Here is a 24,646-nt window from a genome sequence, read left to right on the forward strand (position 1 = left end):
ATCACTCCTGTGTAGAGAGATCCTCTGAGGACATAGAATTGATCTAATGGTGACTACACCACCTCCTCTTCCTGTGATTAACGTAGAAGCTGTTGCTGTGGAAAAGGGGAGCCTGACTCCAGCAATGTCTAGCTGTTCTAACAGTAGTCATTGCAATTAGCAACCAACATTGCTTAGAGCAGACTGCAGCGACAACTTGGAACCAGTCTGGCACACATATGGCCCAGGGTCAGAAGAGTTCAAAGGTGGATTAAAGCCAAATTTGCCTCTGACTCTTTGAGTTGACCTGTATGCTCTTTAGCTGCAGCCTGTGACCAGGACCATTGTCTATATTAATATGTGCTCAAAAGCCAGATACAATAGCAAGGGTGGTGAGAACCTGTGTATTGCATATATTAATTTCTATTTCACATATGTTTGCAAGGAAGTAATTTCTGTTAAAAAGCCTCATGCTTGTAGAGAGAATTGGGAAGAGAATGCCAAAACACATTTCCTTCTCAAAGTCAGGTCTACATGGTGTTTATTTTTCTTTGTGGAGTATAAGAAAAAGTCTGTTTAACCTCTGAGAAATTGAACAAGGTAATCATTTGTAATGCATTAGCAGTAATATGAAAGTTCATATAAAGTATGCGTGATCTGAATCACGAGCCTGGTAAGGTCACATCTTTTTAATGATGTCAATTTGCAATTAAAATTAACTCAAGGGGGTTATTTGTGGAGGAGGGGAGCTAATCTTTAAATGTGCCAGTTGCAGAACTTGCATCCAATCCCAGTCTGACTGCTTTATTAGAATGTGTTTGGTGTGCTTCCCTAACAAAAATCAATTTTAACACCTCTCTGCAAACAATTTCTTTTCTGTAATGATCATTTTCATTTTTAATTATAAATTTAATGTATCAGTGTAGCAAGATACAATTGGAGATTAGAAGAGTATGGTTTACTTTGAAAATGTACATGTAATTGAAAAGTGTTATTAATTGAATAATAATGGATTCAAAAATATATTATATTTTACTGTTATTAAAAACATTTATAAGTTACCCATCATCAGAATATCTGGACACACTGTACTGGCTTAAAATGAGTATTAAATATCCTACATAAGAAGAGCAAAACACCATGATCCCTTGCTGCCCACATGTTTTAGAAGGAGAATGAATATGGAGCTGGTCAGTCAGCTAGAAACCTGTTTACTTCAATAGGGCCAGTATTTCACATCTAAAATTTAGTGTAATCATCTAGAAAAGGTCACAGCAAAGAAAAACAGCTGCAACCTTCTTCTGTCTATAGGGCTAGAGTCTGGAAGATGCTGAGTGCACTCAGCTGTCATGGATATCAGTAAGTGTTGGGTAATCCTCATTTACTAGTGTTGTATCATACAGAACAATTTCAATTTGGATTGAGTATACATAGAGATTGCCAACATTTTGTGTATAACTAACATAGAAAGTAGAACAAAACCCAGGAAAGTCCGTTGCCATAGTGTAAAAGGACAACACTGAGGGACAGTTATTTAATTTTTGCAAGTTAATTCAGCTCTCACCTTTGTTAATAATGGCATTTTTGCCTTACCTATAGGCAGAAAAGCTCAAAGGAGGACTGCCTTGTCAATACTCCATGTGAGGTATCCTGTCTTGACACCCTGTTGATGTATGTCACATATAGTATAGTTGTGAGGCTTAATGTTTGTGAAGTGCTTTGAGATTGTTTTATGAAAGACACCATAGAAGAGGAAAGTAGTTGTGAGTAACAATTTTGTTAGGAGGGATATTGCGCTAATTCAGGAAGTAGTATATGCATCTCACTGAAGCATAGTTACTACTGACAGTTGGGCAAGAAAATAATCGTGGAACACTTGTTAATAGAAAAGCATGAATATGTTTGTACGTAAGAGCAATAACTTGTCCTGATATTATTGGAGACCCCCTCTCTTATAATATTTTATTTTTTATTAATTTTAATTAACATTTTACATTTTATTAAATTTAACTTTATTAAATACATTTTATAAATATGTTTTATACCTAATTTTTACATAAATATTTAGTATAAATATTTGGTTAATGTAGCTTTGAGTCAAAAGCCCCTGAAATTGTGCATATAGCAAAATAGGGAGATATGCTCCTATCTCTGTTGTACCTAGTGGTCTAGTAAACTGTGTATGAGACAACTTTCCAGGTATTCCTAAAATTATAATCTACACTCTGACACTGACTCTGTCTTTGGCTTGCACAAATCAAGTATAGTCTTTGCATTTGGGAACAAAAAGGAGCTAATATTACTTACCTGCCTCCTAAGCACATCACGAGGATTAATTAGTTAATGTTTGTGTAGCTCTTTGAAGATGAAAAGCTCTGTTTAGGTACTAACTGTTATTTTTATGTGCTAAATGGTTATTGTATGGTGATGCTTCTGGCAATGCAGCTGTTCAACTTGGAGTTACAGTATTTTTTTCTCTGTGTTTTAGGGTTCATGACACAGTGGGTGCAGTTGCTATAGACTGTGAAGGTAACATGGCTTGTGCAACGTCAACTGGAGGCATCACAAACAAAATGGTTGGACGTGTTGGTGACACCCCAGTCATAGGTATGAAAAGATTTAGAACAATTAGCAAACAATCAAAAATATTCAAACACTTTTGAAACACATGAGCATAAATGCTGATGGGAAAGCAAACTGGTTAAGGGAAAGTATAGACATGATGATTAAAATTGTGGTGACAGGTTTCAGAGGGGTAGCCGTGTTAGTCTGATCAGCAAAAAAAAAAAAACGAGGAGTACTTGTGGAACCTTAGAGACTAACAAATTTATTTGAGCATAAGCTTTTGTGGGCTAAAACCCACTTCATCAGATGCATGCAGTGGAAAATACAGTAGGAAGATATATATGCACAGAGAACATGAAAAAATGGGTGTTGCCATACCAACTGTAATCAGTTAAGGTGGGTTATTATCAGCAGGAGAAAAAAAACTTTTGTAGTGATAATCAGGATGGCCCATTTCAAACAGTTGGCAAGAAGGTGTGAGTAACGATAGGGGGAAAATTAGCATGAGGAAATAGTTTTTACGTTGTGTAATGATCCATCCACTCCCAGTCTTTATTCAAACCTAATTTCATCCAGACCACATCACATGATCCATTGTCTACAGCCAAGCTCTAAGATACAACTGCGTTTGCTCCAATCCCTCAGACTGAGACAAACACCTACAAGATCTCTATCAAGCTTTCTTACAACTAATACAACTACAAAACCCACCTGCTGAAGTGAAGAAACAGATTGACAGAGCCAGAAGAGTACCCAGAAGTCACCTACTACAGGACAGGCCCAACAAAGAAAGCAACAGAACGCCACTAACCATCACCTTCAGCCCCCAACTAAAACCTCTCCAGTGCATCATCAAAGATCTACAACCTATCCTGAAGGACGATCCCTCACTCTCACTGATCTTGGGAGACAGGCCAGTCCTCACTTACAGACAGTCCCCAATCTGAAGCAAATACTAACCAGCAACCACACACCACACCACAAAAACACTAACCCAGGAACCTATCCTTGCAAAAAAGCCCGTTGCCAATTCTGTCCACATATTGATTCAAGGGACACCATCATAGGACCTAATTACATCAGCCACACCATCAGAGGCTCGTTCACCTGCACATCTACCAATATGATATATGCCATCATGTGCCAGAAATGCCCCTCTGCCATGTACATTGGCCAAACCAGACAATCTCTACGCAAAAGAATAAATGGACACAAATCAGACGTCAAGAATTATAACATTCAAAAACCAGTCAAAGAACACTTCAACCTCCCTGGTCACTCAATTTCAGACCTAAAAGTCTCAATTCTCCAACAAAAAAAACTTCAGAAACAGACTCCAATGAGAAACTGCAGAATTGGAATTAATTTGCAAACTAGACACCATTAAATTAGGCTTAAATAAAGACTGGGAGTGGATGGGTCATTAGACAAAGTAAAAACTATGCTAATTTTTCCCCTACTGTTACTCACACCTTCTTGTCAGCTGTTTGAAATGGGCCATCCTGATTATCACTACAGAAGTTTTTCTTGACTTTAGCAAAGCTTTTGACACGGTCTCCCACAGTATTCTTCCCAGCAAGTTAAAGAAGTATGGGCTGGACGAATGGACTATAAGGTGGATAGAAAGTTGGCTAGATTGTCGGGCTCAACGGGTAGTGATCAATGGCTCCATGTCTAGTTGGCAGCCGGTATCAAGTGGAGTGCCCCAGAGGTCGGTCCTGGGGCCGGTTTTGTTCAGTATCTTCATAAATGATCTGGAGGATGGTGTGGATTGCACCCTCAGCAAGTTTGCAGATGACACTAAACTGGGAGGAGAGGTAGATACGCTGGAGGGTAGGGATAGGATACAGAGGGACCTAGACAAATTAGAGGATTGGGCCAAAAGAAATTTGATGAGGTTCAACAAGGACAAGTGCAGAGTCCTGCACTTAGGACAGAAGAACCCCATGCACAGCTACAGACTAGGGACCGAATGGCTAGGCAGCAATTCTGCGGAAAAGGACCTAGGGGTGACAGTGGACGAGAAGCTGGATATGAGTCAACAGTGTGCCCTTGTTGCCAAGAAGGCCAATGGCATTTTGGGATGTATACGTAGGGGCATTGCCAGCAGATCGAGGGACGTGATCGTTCCCCTCTATTCAACATTGGTGAAGCCTCATCTGGAGTACTGTGTTCAGTTTTGGGCCCCACACTACAAGAAGGATGTGGAAAAATTGGAAAGAGTCCAGCAGAGGGCAACAAAAATGATTAGGGGACTGGAACACATGACTTATGAGGAGAGGCTGAGGGAACTGGGATTGTTTAGTCTGCGGAAGAGAAGAATGAGGGGGCATTTGATAGCTGCTTTCAACTACCTGAGAGGTGGTTCCAAGGAGGATGGATCTATACTGTTCTCAGTGGTAGCTGATGACAGAACAAGGAGTAATGGTCTCAAGTTGCAGTGGGGGAGGTTTAGGTTGGATATTAGGAAAAACTTTTTCACTAGGAGGGTGGTGAAACACTGGAATTACCTAGGGAGGTGGTGGAATCTCCTTCCTTGGAAGTTTTTAAGGTCAGGCTTGACAAAGCCCTGGCTGGGATGATTTAGTTGGGGATTGGTCCTGCTTTGAGCAGGGGTTGGACTAGATGACCTCCTGAGGTCTCTTCCAACCCTAATCTTCTATGACTCTATGATTCTACGTTGTGAAGGCCAAGGCTATAACAAGGTTCAAAAAAGAAATAGATAAATTCATGGAGGATGGGTCCATCAATGGCTATTAGCCAGGGCAAGCAGGGATGGTGTCCTTAGCCTCTGTTTTCCAAAAGCTGGGAACGTGCGATAGGGGATGGATCACTCAATGATTGCCTGTTCTGTTCATTCCCTCTAAAGCACCTGGTATTGGTCACTGTCAGAAGACAGGATACTGGAATAGCTGGACCTTTGGTTTAACCCATTATGGCCATTCTTATGTTCTCTGTTGTTTCAGTGTATTTTAATGTTTGGCATGGGGGCTTAGAGCTGTGGTTCTCAAAGCCGGTCTGCCACTTGTTCAGGGAAAGCCCCTGGTGGGCCGGACCAGTTTGTTTACTTGCCGCGTCCGCAGGTTCGGCCGATCGCGGCTCCCACTGGCCGCAGTTCGCTGTTCCCCCATTGACCTGGAGTGGCGAACCTTGGCCAGTGGGAGCCGCGACCAGCAGAACCTGCAGACGCGGCAGGTAAACAAAGCGGTCTGGCCTGCCCTGGGCTTTCCCTGAACAAGCGGCAGACCGGCTTTGAGAACCACTGGCTTAGAGGAAGCGAACTGTAATGCATAGTTAACTAAAACTATATACTGACTAAGATCATAGAAAGTCTATTGCAATTGTCACTGTGTAAGAAGAAAGAATAAGTGTTTTCAAAAACTGAGAGTAGGGCAATACCTTTTAGTTATCTCACTTCTGAAACTACTAAAAGGAAAAAAAACGGTGATGCAAATTCAGACGTGTATTTTTAATGTTACATTTTTAGTTCAATGAAATCATCATAATATTTGTATAAAACCACAGCAAACTAGCTGTCAAAATGCAGCCGGTGCTTGTCAGCAGACTGAGGCTTACACACAGATTGACTGAGACACACAACAGAGAGCGCATGCTGCAAGCCAGACAGTCTGCTTCTCCCAGACAGGGCTTAGCTCAGCAGACAGGAACTTGCAAATCCTTGTGAGGAAAGATTAATAGCTAGGTAAGGGACTGTGTGTAGGATTCTTTGTGTTAGCCTTCTGAGCTGTGTGCTACCTACCTTTGTTTTAAAGAAGCTGTTTTTTAAGTCACTCATCAGTCATTGTCACAGGCTCCCAGAGCAAAAGGCTTACCAGTGCCAAAATCAGTTGGACCTCTTGGCTAAACATGATTGGGAAACAGGGGGCTGCAACCCAGGGGTCTGGTCTGAGAGTGATTGTACCCCTTGATTTCACCCAGAGGGAGGTGCAGGGAGCTAGGCTTGTCAGCTGAGGGTGAACTCAAAGAGGACAAAAAGGGTTCTAAAGTAACTGTGATGCACAATTCTCTGAGCTATAAGTGTAGCTGTGATAAATGTTTATGCATACTTAGGATTGGGAAAGCTTGGATTCTCTTTCATTAAATTTTTGAAAAGACAAATAATAGTGGCCTGTACTGTGTGAAAAACAGACTAGAAAAATCCATCCACTCTGAGGCATTCAAATATCGATCAGAATTTCTTGACAAATTGGGCTAATTGGAATGAAATTTCAAAGTTGATAGTCTCAAAAGATTGATTTCTAGATTTCTAGGTTTTTTCTTTCCTGGGCATATGTCAGTCAATATATTTATGTCCACTATAGAAATTATCAGGCTGACATTTGATTTCCAGGGGACTGCTTTGGAAGGAATTGTTTTGCCAGTCACAAAGGTATATGTTGAAAGAGCATTTACTGGTCGAAAATATACCACGGCAAGACAAGTACAGAAATATCTTTAAAAGGCACACAAAGGGATAAAGAATAAAAAAGATGCTTGCTGGGCCAAAGGCGGGAAAGGCCAGAGGTACAGCAATGGGGAAAAAAGTCAGATGAAGCAGAACTGCCTGAAAGGGCCTCATAATTTAAGAAAAAGCATACTGCCAAAACCAAAAGTTCCGCCCCAAAGGAAACTGCAAATAATTCTGAGAAATGTTAGGGAGAAAAAAAATGTTATTTTTAAAGCACAAAACTCAGCTAGAGAACTGTAGAAATCATAATACAGGGCTCCTGCTGGTTTGTAATGGCAGAAGAGTCACTATGAAGAAATAGGGCACCAGACATTCAAAACTCTGTCTTCCAGCAGCAGTGAAGTATTGCTGTAACTTCTGCACAAAAGCCCCAGTTGAAAGACCATCAAAGTCACTGAGAGCCTTTCCACAGGCTAGAATGAGGTTTGGATCTGGCCTGTAAGGCAGAAGTAAATCTCCATCAGAGGAGCCCTATAGAAATAGCATTGTTATTTAGCAAAGGATTTGAGTGTGTTCCACTTACCTATTATTTTGCTATTCTTCTTATTTTATAACACTATCAGTAAGTGTGTCAACTTAACACACCAGTAAAAATGACGAGCTCCTGTTCCTAAATTTAACTGAGAAAGTAAAACAGTCAGAGATAGTAATGGAAGATAGTTATTGGGAGGAAAAGACTTAAAACAGTGCAAGATCTTCAGATATGCCTATTGTGTTGTTTACTACATTTTACAACTATGCAGTGTTCACATTTTATGATAAGAGAACAAAATATATACCTAGGATAATCACTGACAGGCCCAGGAAAACATTAAGTAATTTTCATAAATGAAAACTTGGAGTATGTTCCCCTGTTCTACAGTTATGTAGTAAATACTCTTTGAAATATTGGGCAAATCTAGTCTACTGTTTTGTGGCCATGGAGTTACACTGGAGATGGGAGGGGTGACTAGATTGGGCAGACAATGCCAAATGTGTACCCCTGTTTGGTGTTGAGCCTTGCATGGCTCTACAGCCTGAGGTAGGATTTCTTCTCAGAACCCCATACATCTGCCAAGTGCCAAGCCCAGCCACTTGAGCAGGTTGCTAGGGGCAGGATATGTTCCAAAGGGGTGAAATTCACCTATTGCAGAGATCCCACACAAGGCCGTCTGAATCTCTTGAGCCCTTTCTTAACATGGCCTTTAACTTGTGTCTGGGTCACAGTTTAGGCCCCCTGCATTACGGTGAAATTCATCATAAGAAGAACTCATGTTAAAAGGATGCTGTGCAAAAATATAAACAAGTGCCACAGTAACAATAAAACAGTAATGAAAAAATGTGTGTGTGTGTGTGTGTGTGTGTGAAAGAGAGAAAGAATATAAATATATTTGGCAGAGGGTAATGAAGACAAAATGGATATTAATAGTTTACTCCATTGATTAACGTATGATGTATTTAATGTGGAAACAATAAATATACTCTTGTTTCTATAATTCTAAGCATAGCATTAATAGGCCCTGATCACTCCCAAACCATATGATCGTGAAACTTGTTCCTGTATTGCCACATCTTCAGAAAAGCTCAGCTGTCCTCCAGACACCCAAATGAAATGGTCAGATTTACAAAACTGCTCAGTGTACGGCACCTCCCATTGTTTAAAAGGGGAGCTGCTGGTTGCTGAGCATATTTGAAAATCTAACCTCTTCATTTAGGTGTCTAGATGGGAGCTGAGGTCCTCTGAAAATCTTGCCTGGCCCATGTATTTTATCAGATCAACACTTCTTCAAAAACAAGAATGGCTTATTGGTTCATAGACATTTAACAAGCAGAGAAAAACTGTTAAAACAATAGAAACCCAAACACATTCTGTTATACCTAAACTTAGGCTTTCCTTGCTAGGTTAATCAGTGTTTAACTTAGCTCAGACACCATTTCAGAACCAGAGAATCAGCTTGTGTTTCTCCACAACCACTCTCTGTTTCTCCCAGAGTCTCTTCTCTTTGTTTTTCAGGCTGCTTTTATCAGAACCAGACTGTTTTAGTGTCCCATCAGTATCTTCCCGCTCCCCTGGCATGACCAGCCAGAGCTGAGTGGAGGTGAAACTTCAGAGGTAATGACACCTGGACAGTCTGACTGAGTACTGACTAGAGCTAGGTGAATTTTTTCAGTTTAGTAGTTTATTTGAGAAAAGATGCAATTTTGGCATGACCAAAACTATTCCAAAATTTGAGTCAAATTCAGTAAATACTTTTGTCTGAATAAAAAACGATGGAAATTTTTTTAGGAAAAGTTAGAAAGGCTCATTTCAGCATTTTCAGAATGAACTGTTAATACTTCATTCTGAGACACACACCCCAAAAAAGAAAATCAGGTTTAGAAACAAAACAATATTTTTTCAAATTCTTCTGCTCAGCCACAGAAAATTCAATTATTTGCTCAGGTCTAGTATTGACAATAGCACTTTTCTGAAATCATACACTATTTTCTAAATGTAAGTACAGCTAGTCCTTGCAGGACTTAAACCCTTTGGTACTTAATAGCCAGCAATACAATAACAATAAAAGAATAATGATCATATAATATTTATAAACATAAAACAGGTATCTCCCTCATTGATCACAGATATCTCTGCTGACAGTGCCACATATGACAAATGAAACTTGGTAATTTTGTCAGATCTCATAAACTAAACAGGATTAGGTCTGATATTTGCAAAGGAGACTTGGACCATCAAGATGCTTTAAGAAGTGGTTTGGGTGATTCCCTTATGTCTGATTCAGTGAGGTATAGAACAATATCTATGTGTGGTGTTAGGGGGCATGATACTCTTTTGAATGTGATGTAAAACCAAGGCTCTGACCACTTTAAGGTATTAATGATCATGAGAGAGACCAGATGGGTGAGGTAATATTTTTTATTGGACCTACTTCTGTTGATGAAAGAGACAAATTTTCGAGTTCTGAAGAAGAGCTCTGTGGAGCTTGAAAGCTTGTCTGATGAACAGAAGTTGGTGCAATAAAAGGTATTACCTCACCCACCTTGTCTCGCTCATATCCTGGCACCAACATGGCTACAACAAGACTGCAAACTTTAAATGGCAGTTTCACAGGAGAAGAAATGTTTCCCATTTGTATTCTGGTCAAATTTAAATTCAAGGCTTCCTAAATTTTCTTGTAGTTTATTTGAATTAGTTAATATTCATTATCTTCCCTTAACCTCATAGAATCAGACTTTTGATCATCAAGTAAGAATTCAGGAGAAAGTTTCAGCTTTCTAATTAACTACTTATTCCTAAAATGACATCTGTGAACAGGGAATTGTATTCTACGTGGAGGGTGAAATTTACCTCTGTGCAAAGGGTCAACAAAAGGCCTCTATGTCCAATTAACTCCCACAGGCCTAGGACTGACCCTCTGTAAATGGGTGATTTTCAGAGCTAGATTAAAGCAATCCAGGACCCTAGCTATACCTGCATAAACCTGTCTCCTACATGACTCTCTCCTCTGTGCTATGGCCCCACGTCTCCTTGGAGTTAAGAGCTACCCACACAAGAGACATCTGCTGGACTGGCTGGGTCATCTCTGGGTAGGGTGGAGCTTCCCCTCTGCCTGGACCATCACTCTCTGTCTTCAGGTGGGCTGGAGTCCATCTTGGAGGAAGAAAGATTGAATACTCACCCACCCAATCAAAGTTATCAGTGTATGAGGTGGCCCTATCCACACCACCCAAACAGAGCTATGATGGCAGAGCAAGGATCCCCTCCCATAGAATCTATTAGGGGAGTGATGTCAGTAGTGTCTACAAACACCATAAAAAACCCAAGCATGCAAAGGTTAAGGTCCTTCCCTGCCTGCAGACAGTCAAACTAGCCAAACCCCAGTTCAGCTGTGAGAAATGCCAATTATGGAGAGAAACACCAACACCTGCAGTAACTAATGAGGGCAAGCCCAACTATAAAAAGAGAGGAACAGGAAGAGAAGGGACAGAAATAAGTGGGGACATGATTTTTAAATGTATACTGATGGCTCAGAAGAGGAAGGAATGAGTGGAGCAGGAACAGCTTTCTGTGTGCTCGTATTCAGACTCAAAGTAAGTCATAAGGCTAAGTAACTTTATGTCTATCTTTACAGCTGAGCTAACAGGGATATTGCTGGGACAACTTGGGCCTTAGACGTGCAGCCAGCTGCCATGGCCATCCTGTCTGATGCCTTATCAGGGCTTCAGGCACTATACAATGGCAAGTCTGACAGCAGAAACAAAATACTTAATGTAATATTATTGCTAACAACCTAATTGGCACAACTGGATGTTACTGTAATAATGGCATGGATCCCAGCACATGTAGGAATAGCTGACAATGAATTGGCAAACAAGGAGGCAAAAAATGCTATTTAGCCTGAACAAGTTGACCTAGAGTTCCTCTTAAGCAAACTGGAATTTAAACCTTTAATAAAAAATGAGCTAAGGAAGGAATGGCGAGAACTGTAGGAATCTATTTATAGTAAAGAAACATAAGGTTGGACTATGTGAAACATGTAAAGACCAGGAAATGATAAATCGTCTCCTATGGAATTGTCAGGACTAGGAGACATTGATATCCATGAAAGGAGATATTTATATGGAAAACTCAGAAGCCTTACTGGAGGATTGGGCCAAAAGAAATCTGATGAGGTTCAACAAGGACAAGTGCATCTTTGCAACACCTGGCCAGAATAGAAGGAAAATGGAGCCCAATTAAAAAAGCTATCTATGAAATCCAGTGAATGCCAGTCATAGATTCAAGAAGTGAGTTTATTGCACCACAAAACCCCAGAAGAAAAAGAAGGTGCAGAAGAGGTTGGAATGGCTAAGGAGTAACAACTCTCAGCCAGCAAGCCAGCCAGTCAGCCAGTCTCCTTCCCTCTGAGAAACGAGTAACCACCTTCAAGTACCTGTGGGAGGTAAATGGAAATGAAAGCTCTGAGGATCAAGGGCCTTTTATGTTATGTTTATAGAATCTGCCTTTTTCTTGCTGATTTGATTTTAACCCATTGTTGTGCGGGTCAAGGTGAGACCCAGACTGCCTGAACTGAGACTCTTGCACGAGGCTGTGTTCATCACAGCCATTGCAGTGAAGTTTAGAATTAACAACCCATGAAGATGGATGGGGCATTTCACATCTCAGAGTTATTATTTCAGGCTGCCTGAAGACTTAGGCACACATCAACGCAATGGTTTCACTTGGTTCTTGTTTTTAAATATTTTTGTTTAGGTTTTTTTTTAAATGAAAGCTGAGATTCAAATGAGATCATGTGACTCAATGAGACAGGGCCCTATGTATGGACCTGCATTGCCTGGTGAATGTAGCCCTGGTGATTTTTACCTTGACTGAGGTTTTGTGCTTAATTTGAAGAGAATAGTTGCCCAGCTTGAATCCTGCATTAACAAACTATACACAAGTATATAGAAAAGCAATGGCTAAGGCAAGAAATAATACTTACAGAAGATTCAATAAAGATGACTGCAATGATTTGGACAGATATCAAGAATGGACTTGGAAAGGATACCATACCTGACGCTACATACCGACATGGCAGGAATTAGAAACAGAGGAAGACAGAGGTTGAATTGAATAGACACAGTGAAGAATGACATAGAACAAAAAGTTTTAAAGACGAACAGAGCCTTGAAGCCAGTAGAAAGACTACATTTGGGCTCATCATCACTACTGAGCTGACAGATGGGAATAATGATAGAGAAGCATTGGCAACAGACCCATGGGAACCCAAGAACATATCCTCTTAGGGTGTGTCTACACATCAAAAAAAAAAACATGGCTGGCCTGTGACAGCTGTCTCGGGCTCATGGTGCTCGGGCTGCAGGTCTGTTTTATTGTGTAGACTTCAGGGCTCGGGCTGGAGCTTGAGCTCTGGGATCCTTCCACCCCACAGGGTCCTAGAGCCAGCTGCGGGTTTTTCTTTGCTGTGTAGACATATCCTTAATAAAAGTCAGATGAATCAATGGCAGCAGTATTAACACTGATCTCAAATGTAAAGTTGGGGTTGGAGGCAGGTGAACAACAGAGGGGGAAGTTTACTTGGTTGGACAAATAACATATTTTTCATTCAAGTAACCTTAGTTAAGCCCAGTCTTATTGTGAGACAGTTTAGTCTACATCATACTAAATTTAGTCGTATTTTAATTGCTGAGATTTTCTACATCAGTTCCCATTCCTCTTAAAGACTTATTTAACAACGTTTGTGTTTTTTGGTCTTTTATTTAAAGAAAAGCTCTTAAACATTTTGCTCTGATGAGCACTATGTTCAATAGGTTTTCAGCATTTCAAACACACATACATATTAATATAATTTCGGGAGGAATTAAACTAGCAAAATTCCAGTTCAAAGTCTGAGAGCTATGAAGGGTAACAATAATATGCAAAGTACACAATTAATTGTTCTTAGTATTTCCATGATCTGAAGTCACTAAGAAAGCCTGCACACTATTTGTATTAAACCACTGTAGCAGATGGACAGTGTATTTAATTGTTTGTGCAACTACAGTACAGAAATCCCTCCTATTATTTCACAGCCTTGGTGACTTTTCCATGTTAATGCAAGGACCTAAGGTCCCTGAAGGATCAGGGCATAGGGGCTGCCAATTGGCCAATTTCTGCTGGTTTACATGGAGGTTCAGGTAACACCCATTTATTCCCCTTATGGACAAAACTGTGTCTTTATGACTCCTCTGGCAGAGTAGGGGGCAGCAGAAAGATGAATTGCCTCAGTAGGAGTACCTGAAGCCTTTGTGACTGGGGCAGGCTTAATGGACCAGATCCCCAGCTGGGGTAAATCACTGCCGCTCATCTGAAGCCAATGGAAGGATGCTGATTTATACCACCTGAGGATCTGGTCCAGGGGTTCCAGGAGTGCCAGGAAAGTGCTGTTCTCATCAGAAGTCTTCAGGCTGTGTTTTTTAGCTGCAGAGAAGTGGAGAGGATTCAGGGCCCTTCCTTCTCCTCTTCACTTCCTTTGCGATTTCTATTATAGGACTGCGATTGTAAGTATATGCAATCTGGCCCTATGACAGTTCACAATAATGTTCTTTCAATGTTCCACTCTGGCACAATGAATCACTTTGTTATCAATTTACATCTTCTAGGATATAGCAATCTTGGAATTCAGAATCTTCCCTCTTACATTGTAAGCACTTTGAGTCAGGGACCATCTTTTGTTTTGTGTTTGTAAAGCGGCTAGCACAATGGAGTTCTGGTCCATGACTGGGATTCCGAAGCACTGTATGTCACCATCATACAGTGGTACACTGGATGGTTTTTGTTGGGAATTAACTGTGTTACGTGAAAATAACTGTTTTGTCAATTTAATGTTCTTGTACTCTTACATTTTTTACTTACTGTGGAAATCTGTGGTCAGATTTAACTGACCAGATTCAATAATAAGTGATCATGTTACTTCCGCTTGTCTCTGGTAGGATTGCTTCTACAATTTGAAATGTTGGCTGTGAAATTAGTAGTCTTTGTCAACTAATATCAACATACTGGGGTTATTCCTGCACATCTCACGCAGGCAAAACTCCCACAGGCATCCCTTTTCTTAAGAAACATCAACAGTAGCAGGTGATTTGACTTTAATGGATCTTCTTCAATTCACTTTCCATCAAGCAAATGCTTTTTGCTTCATTAATTGTCTACATATATTTATCTTAAATATCTTTTGAGTCACTCTGTATTCACAAAACTTTTTCCAATTTTTTTTTGTTTGTAACCAAGTAGAAATCTTTCACGTGCATGTATTTCATACTGCTGCTGCTCTCCATCAAGATGTATATCTCAAACAGTCATAGGGTTCCTTTTCTGATTTGTTTCTTCATCTGAGGCTACATCTATGCCATGAGCTAGGGGTGTGATTCCCCTGCTCACATACACACATTCAAAGAATCATAGAAGATTAGGGTTGGAAGAGACCTCAGGAGGTCATCTAGTCCAACCCCTTGCTCAAAGCAGGACCAACCCCAACTAAATCATCCCAGCCAGGGCTTTGTCAAGCTGGCCCTTAAGAAGGTGATCAGGAACAGTCAACATGGATTCACCAAGGTCAAGTCATGCCTGACCAACCTCATTGCCTTCTGTGATGAGATAACTGGCACTGTGGATATGGGGAGAGTGGAGGACATGATATATCTTGACTTTAGTAAATCTTTTGACACAGTCTCCCACGGTATTCTTGCCAGCAAGTTAAAAAAGAGCCTTTTTATATGGATTGGATGAATGGACTATAAGGTGGATAGAAAGCTGGCTAGATCGTTGGGCTCAACGGGTAGTGGTCAATGGCTCAATGTCTAGTTGGCAGCCGGTATCAAGCGGAGTGCCCCATAGGTCTCTCCTAGGGCCAGTTTTGTTCAACATCTTCATTAATGATCTGGATGATGGGATGGATTGCACCCTCAGCAAGTTCGCGGATGGCACTAAGCTGAGGGGAGAGGTAGAGACACTGGAGGGTAGGGATAGGGTGCTGAGTGACCTAGACAAATTGGAGGATTGGGCCAAAAGAAATCTGATGAGGTTCAACAAGGACAAGTGCAAAATCCTGCACATAGGATGGAAGAATCACATGCATTGCTACAGGCTGGGGACCGACTTCTCCAGAAAAGGACCTTGGGATTACAGTCCACGAGAAGCTGGATATGAGTCAACAGTGTGCCCTTTTTGCCAAGATGGTTAATGGCATATTGGGTTGCATTAGTAGGAGCATTGCCAGCAGATCGAGGTAAGTGATCATTCCCCTCTATTCAGCACTGGTGAGGCCACATCTGGAGTACTGTGTCCAGTTTTGGACCCCCCACTACAGAAAGGATGTGGACAAATTGGAGAAAGTCCAGCGGAGGGCATGATTAGGGGGCTGGGGCACATGACTTATGAGGAGAGGCTTAGGTAACTGGGCTTATTTAGTCTGCCCTCCTCCCACCACCAAAAATTATACAAACCTGGCACCCATGCCCAGCGCCCCCTGCATGCCGCTGAACAGCTGATTGCAGCAGGCAGGAGGCTCTGGGAGGGAGGGGAAAGAGCTGATCGGTGGGGCTGACAGTGGGTGGGAGGAGTTGGGGGGGAAGGGGAGGTGGTGATCCACAGGGTTGCCAGTTTGTGCTGAACACCCACTATTTTTTTTCTGTGGAATAATTGGTGCTTATGCATACATATGCTCATGGTAGCTATCATTAAGGTAGCATGAGTATAAATAGCAGTGTAGCCAGGGTAGCATCGGTGGTGGGAGCAGATGCATGCCTTCTCCATGCAATACACAAACATGCATGAAACTGATGAGTACATATTCAGCACATCTAAGCTATGCCTCTGTTGCTGCTATAGAATTGCAGAAATATAGGACTGGAAGGAACCTCGATAGGTCATCTAGTCCAGTCCCCTGCACTGAGGCAGGACTAAGTACTATCAAGACCATCCTTGACAGGTGTTTGTCTTAGACCATAACACAGATTCCACAGCCTCTTGTGGTAATTTGTTCCAGTACTTAACTATCCCTACAGTTAGGAAGTTTTTCCTAATATCTTCCTTGCTGCAATTTAAGCCCATTACTTCTTGTGCTGTCCTCAGTGGTTAAGCAGAACAATTTATTACCCTCCTCTTTATAACAACATTTTGTGTACTTGAAGACTGTTATCATGTCCACCCTCAGTCTTTTCTTCTCCAGACTAAACAAGCCAATTTTTTTCAATCTTTCCTTGTAGGTCACGTTTTCTAGACCTTTAATCATTTTTGTTGCTCTTCTCTGGACTTTCTCCAGTCTGTGCTACCATGGCTACACTGCTATTAATAATCATGCTAGCTCAATGAGAGCTATCACAAGTATGTGTAGGGAGCAGGGGAAACACATTCCTAGATCATAGTATAGATGTAGCCTTAAACTAAGCTCCTTATACAGAGCAGAATACTTTTGTCTGCTTATCCATAAATTCTAGCAAAGTAAAGGTTTTACAAAGCTATTCACTGTGTTCTTAGGCACTGTAGGTAATGGGATTTGACCTAGATTCTGGTCTTCAGCATAATGATTGATGCTCAGCTCAAGGCACCAACTCCATGGGTGCTCCGGAGCTGGAGCACCCACAGGGAAAAATTAGTGGGTGCTCTGCACCCACCGGCAGCCAAGCTCCCCGCCTTGCCCCACCTCACCTCCTCCTCCTGCCCTGAGTGTGCCATGTTCCGGCTCCTCTGCCTACCTCCCAGTGCTTGCCACCGCCAAACAGCTGTAGCAAGTTCTGGGAGGGAGGGGGGAGGAGCAGGAACGTGGCACGCTCAGGGAAGGAGGTGGGGAAGAGGCGGGGCCAGGGTGGGGATTTGGGGAAGGAGTCACAATAGGGGCAGGGAGGGGGTGGGGACTTTGGGGAAGGGGTTGGAATGGGGGCGGGAGGGGTAGGGCAGGGGTGGAGACGGGGCAGGGCCGGGGCAGAGCAGGTTCGAGCACCCACCGGTGCCAGTAGAAGTCAGCACCTATGGCTTAGCTGTCCAGCTCTCCTCATGCTCTAATGACCTGTGTATCTAGTATTTATGAGCCCTTTTATGTCCATTCTCTGCCAAAGTCCCTGTTTCTACATACTGAGACATGTATTAAGGTACTTTTGTTTTCTGAACTAGTTTCAAAATTGTGCCATCTACAGTACATGATTAAGAAAGTCAAGTTTTTCCTTCCCAGTCAATTCACCTACATCTCCTAATCTAATCGCCTTCTATGATGAGATTACTGGTTCTGTGGATGAAGGGAAAGCAGTGGATGTATTGTTTCTTGACTTTAGCAAAGCTTTTGACACGGTCCTGGGGCCGGTTTTGTTCAGTATCTTCATAAATGATCTGGAGGATGGTGTGGATTGCACTCTCAGCAAGTTTGCAGATGACACTAAACTAGGAGGAGTGGTAGATACGGTGGCAGGTAGGGATAGGATACAGAGGGACCTAGACAAATTGGAAGATTGGGCCAAAAGAAATCTGATGAGGTTCAACAAGAATAAGTGCAGGGTCCTGCACTTAGGACGGAAAAATCCACTGCACCGCTACAGACTAGGGACCGAATGGCTAGGCAGCAGTTCTGCGGAAAAGGACCTAGGGGTGACAGTGGACGAGAAGCTGGATATGAGTCAACAGTGTGCCCTTGTTGCCAAGAAGGCCAATGGCATTTTGGGATGTATAAGTAGGGGCATAGCCAGCAGCTCGAGGGACGTGATCGTTCCCCTCTATTCGACATTGGTGAGGCCTCATCTGGAGTACTGTGTCCAGTTTTGGGCCCCACACTACAAGAAGGATGTGGAAAAATTGGAGAGAGTCCAGTGAAGGCCAACAAAAATGATTAGGGGTCTGGAACACATGACTTATGAGGAGAGGCTGAGGGAACTGGGATTGTTTAGTCTGCAGAAGAGAAGAATGAGGGGGGATTTGATAGCTGCTTTCAACTACCTGAGAGGTGGTTCCAGAGAGGATGGTTCTAGACTATTCTCAGTGGTAGAAGATGACAGGACAAGGAGTAATGGTCTCAAGTTGCAGGAAAAACTTTTTCACTAGGAGGGTGGTGAAACACTGGAATGCGTTACCTAGGGAGACGGTAGAATCTCCTTCCTTAGAAGTTTTTAAGGTCAGGCTTGACAAAGCCCTGCCTGGGATGATTTAATTGGGGATTGGTCCTGCTTTGAGCAGGGGGTTGGACTAGATGACCTCCTGAGGTCCCTTCCAACCCTGATATTCTATGATTCTATGATTCCTGAGACTCTGCAGCTTTTGGTCATAGGCTTTGAGAGCTTTCTCTCACATGTATTACTGCTCACTTTTTTTCTTGTCAAGAAAGCATCATCATCTTGCAGTTTACAGTCACACACACAATCATCTTCTTGTCAGGTCTCTTGACTAGCACTACAAAAATCTGCTTATCACAGAAATCCATCCTTTCCAAGAGAGCAGAATTCATGTTCTTCTGAGTCTTTGTAATATTTTTGAGTGAATGGAGTGAATATATTGCTTAAGAAAGGTGCCAGTTTGACTGCCGTGCACTCTATTTAACTGCAGATGAAGTACAGCACAGGCAATCTCACTGCAAATTTCTCCAGACTTCCTTGTCAAAGTCTCTCCACCCTGACTCAGGGGCCACCCAGTAAGAGATGAGACCTCAGTCTTCATGCTCATTCTGGTTTTAGACTTGCTATTGATACTGGCAACAAGGTTACTAACTACAGCTCCAGTCCATCAAACACTTACATATGGCCTGACTTTACTCACACGTGTTCTATTGACTTCAATAGCAGTAGTTACATATCTAATACTAAGCATGTGCAAAAGCATTTGCAAAAACACGGTGTATTACGGTGACATTTTGATGTGAATATCTGTCTGCAAGGAACTGGACTGATATTACCATGTCATTCCATATAAGCCATCAAGTAGCTAAAATAACATTTTCTTGGAAAATAAGAACTTTTGACTACTTGAAAGAAAAGAAATATTTTGCATCTATAATACATGGAAAAATCACAGTTGGGGATTTACATAAATTATGAAAAATCATTAACACTTCCAGTGGCTAGCAGCACTAGATAGCTCATATAAAGGAGTAATGAAATGAGCTGATATGCCTTGTATTTATATTCCAGAAATCTTATGGCCATCAGCAGCAACTGTCTGATATCCAGAGGCTATTCTGACACTGTAATTAACACATGGACAATTAGGGTGACCAGACAGCAAGTGTAAAAAATCAGGACAGGGGGTGGAGAGGTAATAGGAGCCAATATAAGAAAAAGACCCAAAAATCAGGACTGTCCCTATAAAATCGGGACATCTGGTCACCCTACTGACAATATCGTTTTATATTCCCTTCTAGATAATAATGATTTCCTTAAAGCAAGGGGAAACAAACTTAGCTTTTTAAAAATATATATCTTGTAAGTTGGAAAATCTCTTCTGTTCAATATTACCTTTTATCTTAAATGAACATTCTTTAATAGTTTTAATTATTAAAGGAATATTTAAAGCCATATTTTCAGCCAGCCTCCCTATATGTGCCCATAGATTTTCAGATACAGCTGTTTGCATATTTCTGCTCAGATTGAATTTCATTTGCATATGCATAAGTTAAGCACACAAATGCAGGTCGTAGTGAATGCAAAAGGATGCACTTGCAAATTTTGTGAGTGTATATATGAGGCCTGCTGATAAATTTGGCCAATTGATTAGACTTCCATTCATACAATAAAAGTCATTTACTTTATGGGTCTTGTGGCAGTGTTGCCTATGCAACTCTTTTTTCTCTTTACATGATATTTTCAGAAAACACATTCATACTATCTATTTTCATACTGCTGAGGAAAGCAAAATGTTTTCAGAAAACTTTTGTTTTAGGGAAAAAGACAAATTATTTCTAGACTGCCTCACTGGTGTGCCAGGAGAATACTAAGATATGGTTTTTGCAAGGGGAGGGGAAGGAAAAGCAACAGATTCAGGAAAGATGTCAAGGCTTCTGCTGTGAAAAAGAGAAGCACTATTCATAAAGGGTGAAATTCACTCCTGAAATTCACTGACAGTGCAGTCCACGGTTGGCTACAGACATGTAGGAAAGGTTTATCAATGAGCTCCCAAATAATGGAATGAGCTGTGACTACATTTGGGTGCTGGGGGAACATTTTCTTTGACTCCTCCCACGACAAAGCACATTAATTACTTCTGTAATGTTCTTCTGCAAATAGGTTTTGAGAATGACATGTGCATTAAATGTAATTGCTATCCTTTTTCAAACTGTGCACTCTGATGGGGAATTAGTGAGGGAAATTATATCACTTACCAGTGCCCGAGGAACAGAGTCAAGTATCAGCCAAAATGGTGGTGGTGGGGTTTTGGAGAGATAAATGGAGATCAGAAGGGTCCTGTGAAATTCACATTTGAATAATTCACTTACATTAAAGAACTAGTTGCCCTGAAGGAGACTTATATTTTGTTTTGGATGCTTCTGAAATGTTAGCAGCTCTTAGGACCCACTCCTTGAAACCCCGATTTATTTGAGTAGTCCTTACCAAAGTAAGGAGTCCCATTGAAGTACAGTGGCTGTGGGAAACCGAGCCATCAAAAGTATCTGCTTGCTTCAGGGTTTGTAGGCCTTAAATGGTAAGTTCCTATTTTATTTTAGGGGCTGTGCAGTGCAAAATAATAAATGTAAAGTATTTCAAAGCTTTTCTTGTGACAATGACTGAGAGTAAATTTGCTTTGTTTACAAACATTTGTGCCAAAATTGCCAAGCAGATTACACTGGTCCATATTATTTACATGCTGTTTGTAAACAGGTTCAGGTGGCTATGCTGACAACCTTGTTGGTGCTGTCTCTGCAACTGGTCATGGAGAGTCCATCATGAAAGTCACTCTTGCAAGGCTTATCCTCTTTCATATGGAACAAGGTAAGATGACCCTCACATTGATGAATGCATCTGCATTGCTTAAATGACATTTATACAATACTCTTCTTGGCTGTAACAAGTAACAATTGATTCTTAACTGCTGAAAGGGAAGTTTGTTTGCAGTAAAATATGTGTAAGAGGACACTTTAAAAACTTCTGAACATACAGAGTTCTCTATTTACTCTTAATCCTATTTCCTAAGCTTGACAAATGACACTGTATACAAAACTGAGAAGAATGCTGGATGCTTAAATAATCAGAATCATACGTATGTGCCTTCAGAAGCTTTCAGTATACAAATAATGATTTGGGGAAAAATATGCAAAGTATTCTGAGACCATTGATTAAATTTAGGAAACAGCATAATAAGTGTAGGAACACTAAGGGCTTGTCTACACTTCCCGGGGGTTCGACATGCAGCGATCGATGCATCAGCGGTCAATTTAGCGGGTCAACCGCCGATCACTCTCCCATCAACTCCTGAACTCCACCTGAATGAGAAGCGCAAGGGGAGTTGAAGGGAGAGCGTCCCCAGTCGACATCGCGTAGTGTAGCCCCCACGGTAAGTAGATCTAAGTACGTTGACTTCAGCTATGTTATTCATGTAGCTGATGTTGCGTAACTTAGATTGATCTCCCCCCTTACTGTAGACAAGCCTAAGTTGCAGTATCTTGTAAAAAAAAAATTGAATCAGTCTGGGCCTGTCATAAAAATAAAGGGAAGGGTAATCACCTTTCTGTATATAGTGCTATAAAATCCCTCCTGGCCAGACGTAAAACCCTTTCACCTGTAAAGGGTTAAGAAGCTAAGATAACCTCGCTGGCACCTGACCAAAATGACCAATGAGGAGACAAGATACTTTCAAATCTGGAGTGGGGGGGAACAGAGGGTTTGTCTGTCTGGGTGATGCTTTTGCCTGGAACAGATCAGGAATGCAGACTCAGAACTTCTGTAAAGTTAGTAAATAATCTAGCTAGAAATGCGTTAGATTTCCTTTTGTTAAATGGCTGGTAAAATACGCTGTGCTGAATGGAATGTATATTTTTGTAACTTAAGGTTTTGCCTAGAGGGATTCTCTATGTTTTGAATCTGATTACCCTGTAAGGTATTTACTCTCCTGATTTACAGAGGTGATTCTTTTACCTTTTCTTTAATTAAAATTCTTCTTTTAAGAACCTGATTGCTTTTTCATTGTTCTTAAGATCCAAGGATTTGGGTCTGTGTTCACCTGTACAAACTGGGTGAGGATTTTTATCAAGCCTTCCCCAGGAAAGGGAGTGTAGGGCTTGAGGGGATGTTTTGGGGGAAGAGGTCTCCAAGTGGGCTCTTTCCCTGTTCTTTTTTAACACGCTTGGTGGTGGCAGAATAGGGTTCAAGGACAAGGCAAAGTTTGTACCTTGGGGAAGTTTTTAACCTAAACTGGTAAGAATAAGCTTAGGGGGTCTTTCATGCAGGTCACCACATCTGTACTATAGAGTTCAGAGTAGTGAAGGAACCTTGACAGCCACTATTTTACTTGGCTTGTTGTGCTGTATATGATCTCTAAAGTTAATATACATCACTACTCTTGTCTATTGTATGTTTGGGGGCAATTTTGAAATGCAAATTCCAAAGGCCCCACTGAGATTCAGAATGATTATTATGGTTCACATTCACTTGAACAGGGATTGGAATTTTATTACAGTTATAGTAATTGGCATATTTTTATGGATTCATTTTTTAATTTGGCACCCACTCAGACTTCACTGCTCATGTGACAGTAGCAGCATGATGAATTACTGTAAGTTTTTTTTATTCATTATTATTAAATTTAATTATTTTTGCTCATGTACCCAGATGTGAACAGCGTTAGTTTTCTAATCTAATATTACAGGCTGTTTTGAAAATATGTGCTGTCAATTAGAGGCATTTTATAATAGAAACGATAAAAAGAATCATTAATGAAAAGTAGTTTGCCTCCCTATGTACTGGCTTCAGTTAATCAAAGGTGCTTTGAAATTGAAATCATTAATTAACTTTGCCTGTTTTTGAACTGATCAAGCACTCTGAGAGCTGCTGAGAAACTGTGAAATGAAGTTCTTCTGAAAAAGAAAACAGCATTAATAGACTGTGTTTTTCCAAATGATGAATTTTATTCTCTCCTATCAATAGCATATTCCTGAAAGACTATTGCATTGTTTGCCATATTTAAAAGTAAATAGGAAAGAGGATCCAATTTCAGGTGAATTCAAGCTGCGTATTTGCTTTGCAGGAAAGCTGGTATTAGAGCTGGGCGAATTTTTTTGGATTAATCTTTTTTGTTACCAAAGAAGGCAGATTTGGGTTGACCAAAACAGTCAGCAAATTTGGGTTGATTCTGGTGAATGCTTTTGGCCTGAACATCTTGTTTTTCTGCCAGTATCAAAATGAACCATTTTTACAGTATCAAAATGAACCATTTTGATTATTTGGGATAGATTTATGAGGAGATTAAGGAAACATTCACAAAACCACTGGTGATGATGCCAGCCTCACACCCAATAGGCAAGTGGTTAAGGTGCTCACTTGAGATGCTTTGAATCACTGCTCTGGGACTTCAACATAGGTCTCCCCACTCCCAGGCACATGCCTTAACCACCAGCCAATAGAGTTATTCTTGTGGCTATTCAGTGATGATTGAAGTATTTTATACGAAGTGGAACTGCTTTGGCAGGAGAGACTGAGAGCAGCCCACTTCAGAATAGCCAATCTCCTGGTGGTTAAGGCACTCAGATGGCGGGGAGACTTGGGTACAAGTCCCTAACTCCAGACCAGTTTTGTGAATCTAATCCTTCATTTCCTTTGGCTTCAGGTGATCCAGGTTCAAATTCCTGCCCTGGAGCAGGGACTTGTGCCTGGGTGTCTTGCATCCTAGGTGAGTGTCCTAACCATTGGGCTATTTGGTACAAAGGTTGGGGGGAATGAAGGGGCATTACCACCTCCTCTTGTTTTATGAATCTAGCCCTTTATTTCCTTTGTTTTTATTAAAAAAACCTGACACAAAATATTTTGTGTGAAACAAAACATTTCATTTGAGCTGAAATGAAACTTTTCTAGCATTTTCAATTAACTGAAAATTCCAAAATATTTGGGATTCAGTTTGACCTGACTTGTTGCTGATGTTTCAGAACTGCTGGTGGACCAAAAATTATTTGTTCACACATTTCTAGCTGGGCTAACCTCATGGTACTGCAT

The 24,646-nt window shown here is 41.1% G+C and overlaps 1 protein-coding gene across 2 annotated transcripts in view; it reads left to right on the forward strand.

Annotated features, from left to right (window-relative positions):
- LOC141984669 (isoaspartyl peptidase/L-asparaginase-like) overlaps window positions 1-24,646 on the forward strand; it is a 241,812-nt gene that overhangs the window by 193,203 nt on the left and 23,963 nt on the right. For both annotated transcript variants that reach the window (XM_074947901.1, XM_074947902.1), the window contains exons 5-6: window positions 2,468-2,586; window positions 21,323-21,433. In XM_074947901.1, the coding sequence (XP_074804002.1) occupies window positions 2,468-2,586; window positions 21,323-21,433 (230 nt within the window). The remainder of the gene's footprint in view (window positions 1-2,467; window positions 2,587-21,322; window positions 21,434-24,646) is intronic.

The sequence above is a fragment of the Natator depressus genome, chromosome 3, assembly GCF_965152275.1.
Source record: "Natator depressus isolate rNatDep1 chromosome 3, rNatDep2.hap1, whole genome shotgun sequence".
Classification (NCBI taxonomy): domain Eukaryota; kingdom Metazoa; phylum Chordata; order Testudines; family Cheloniidae; genus Natator; species Natator depressus.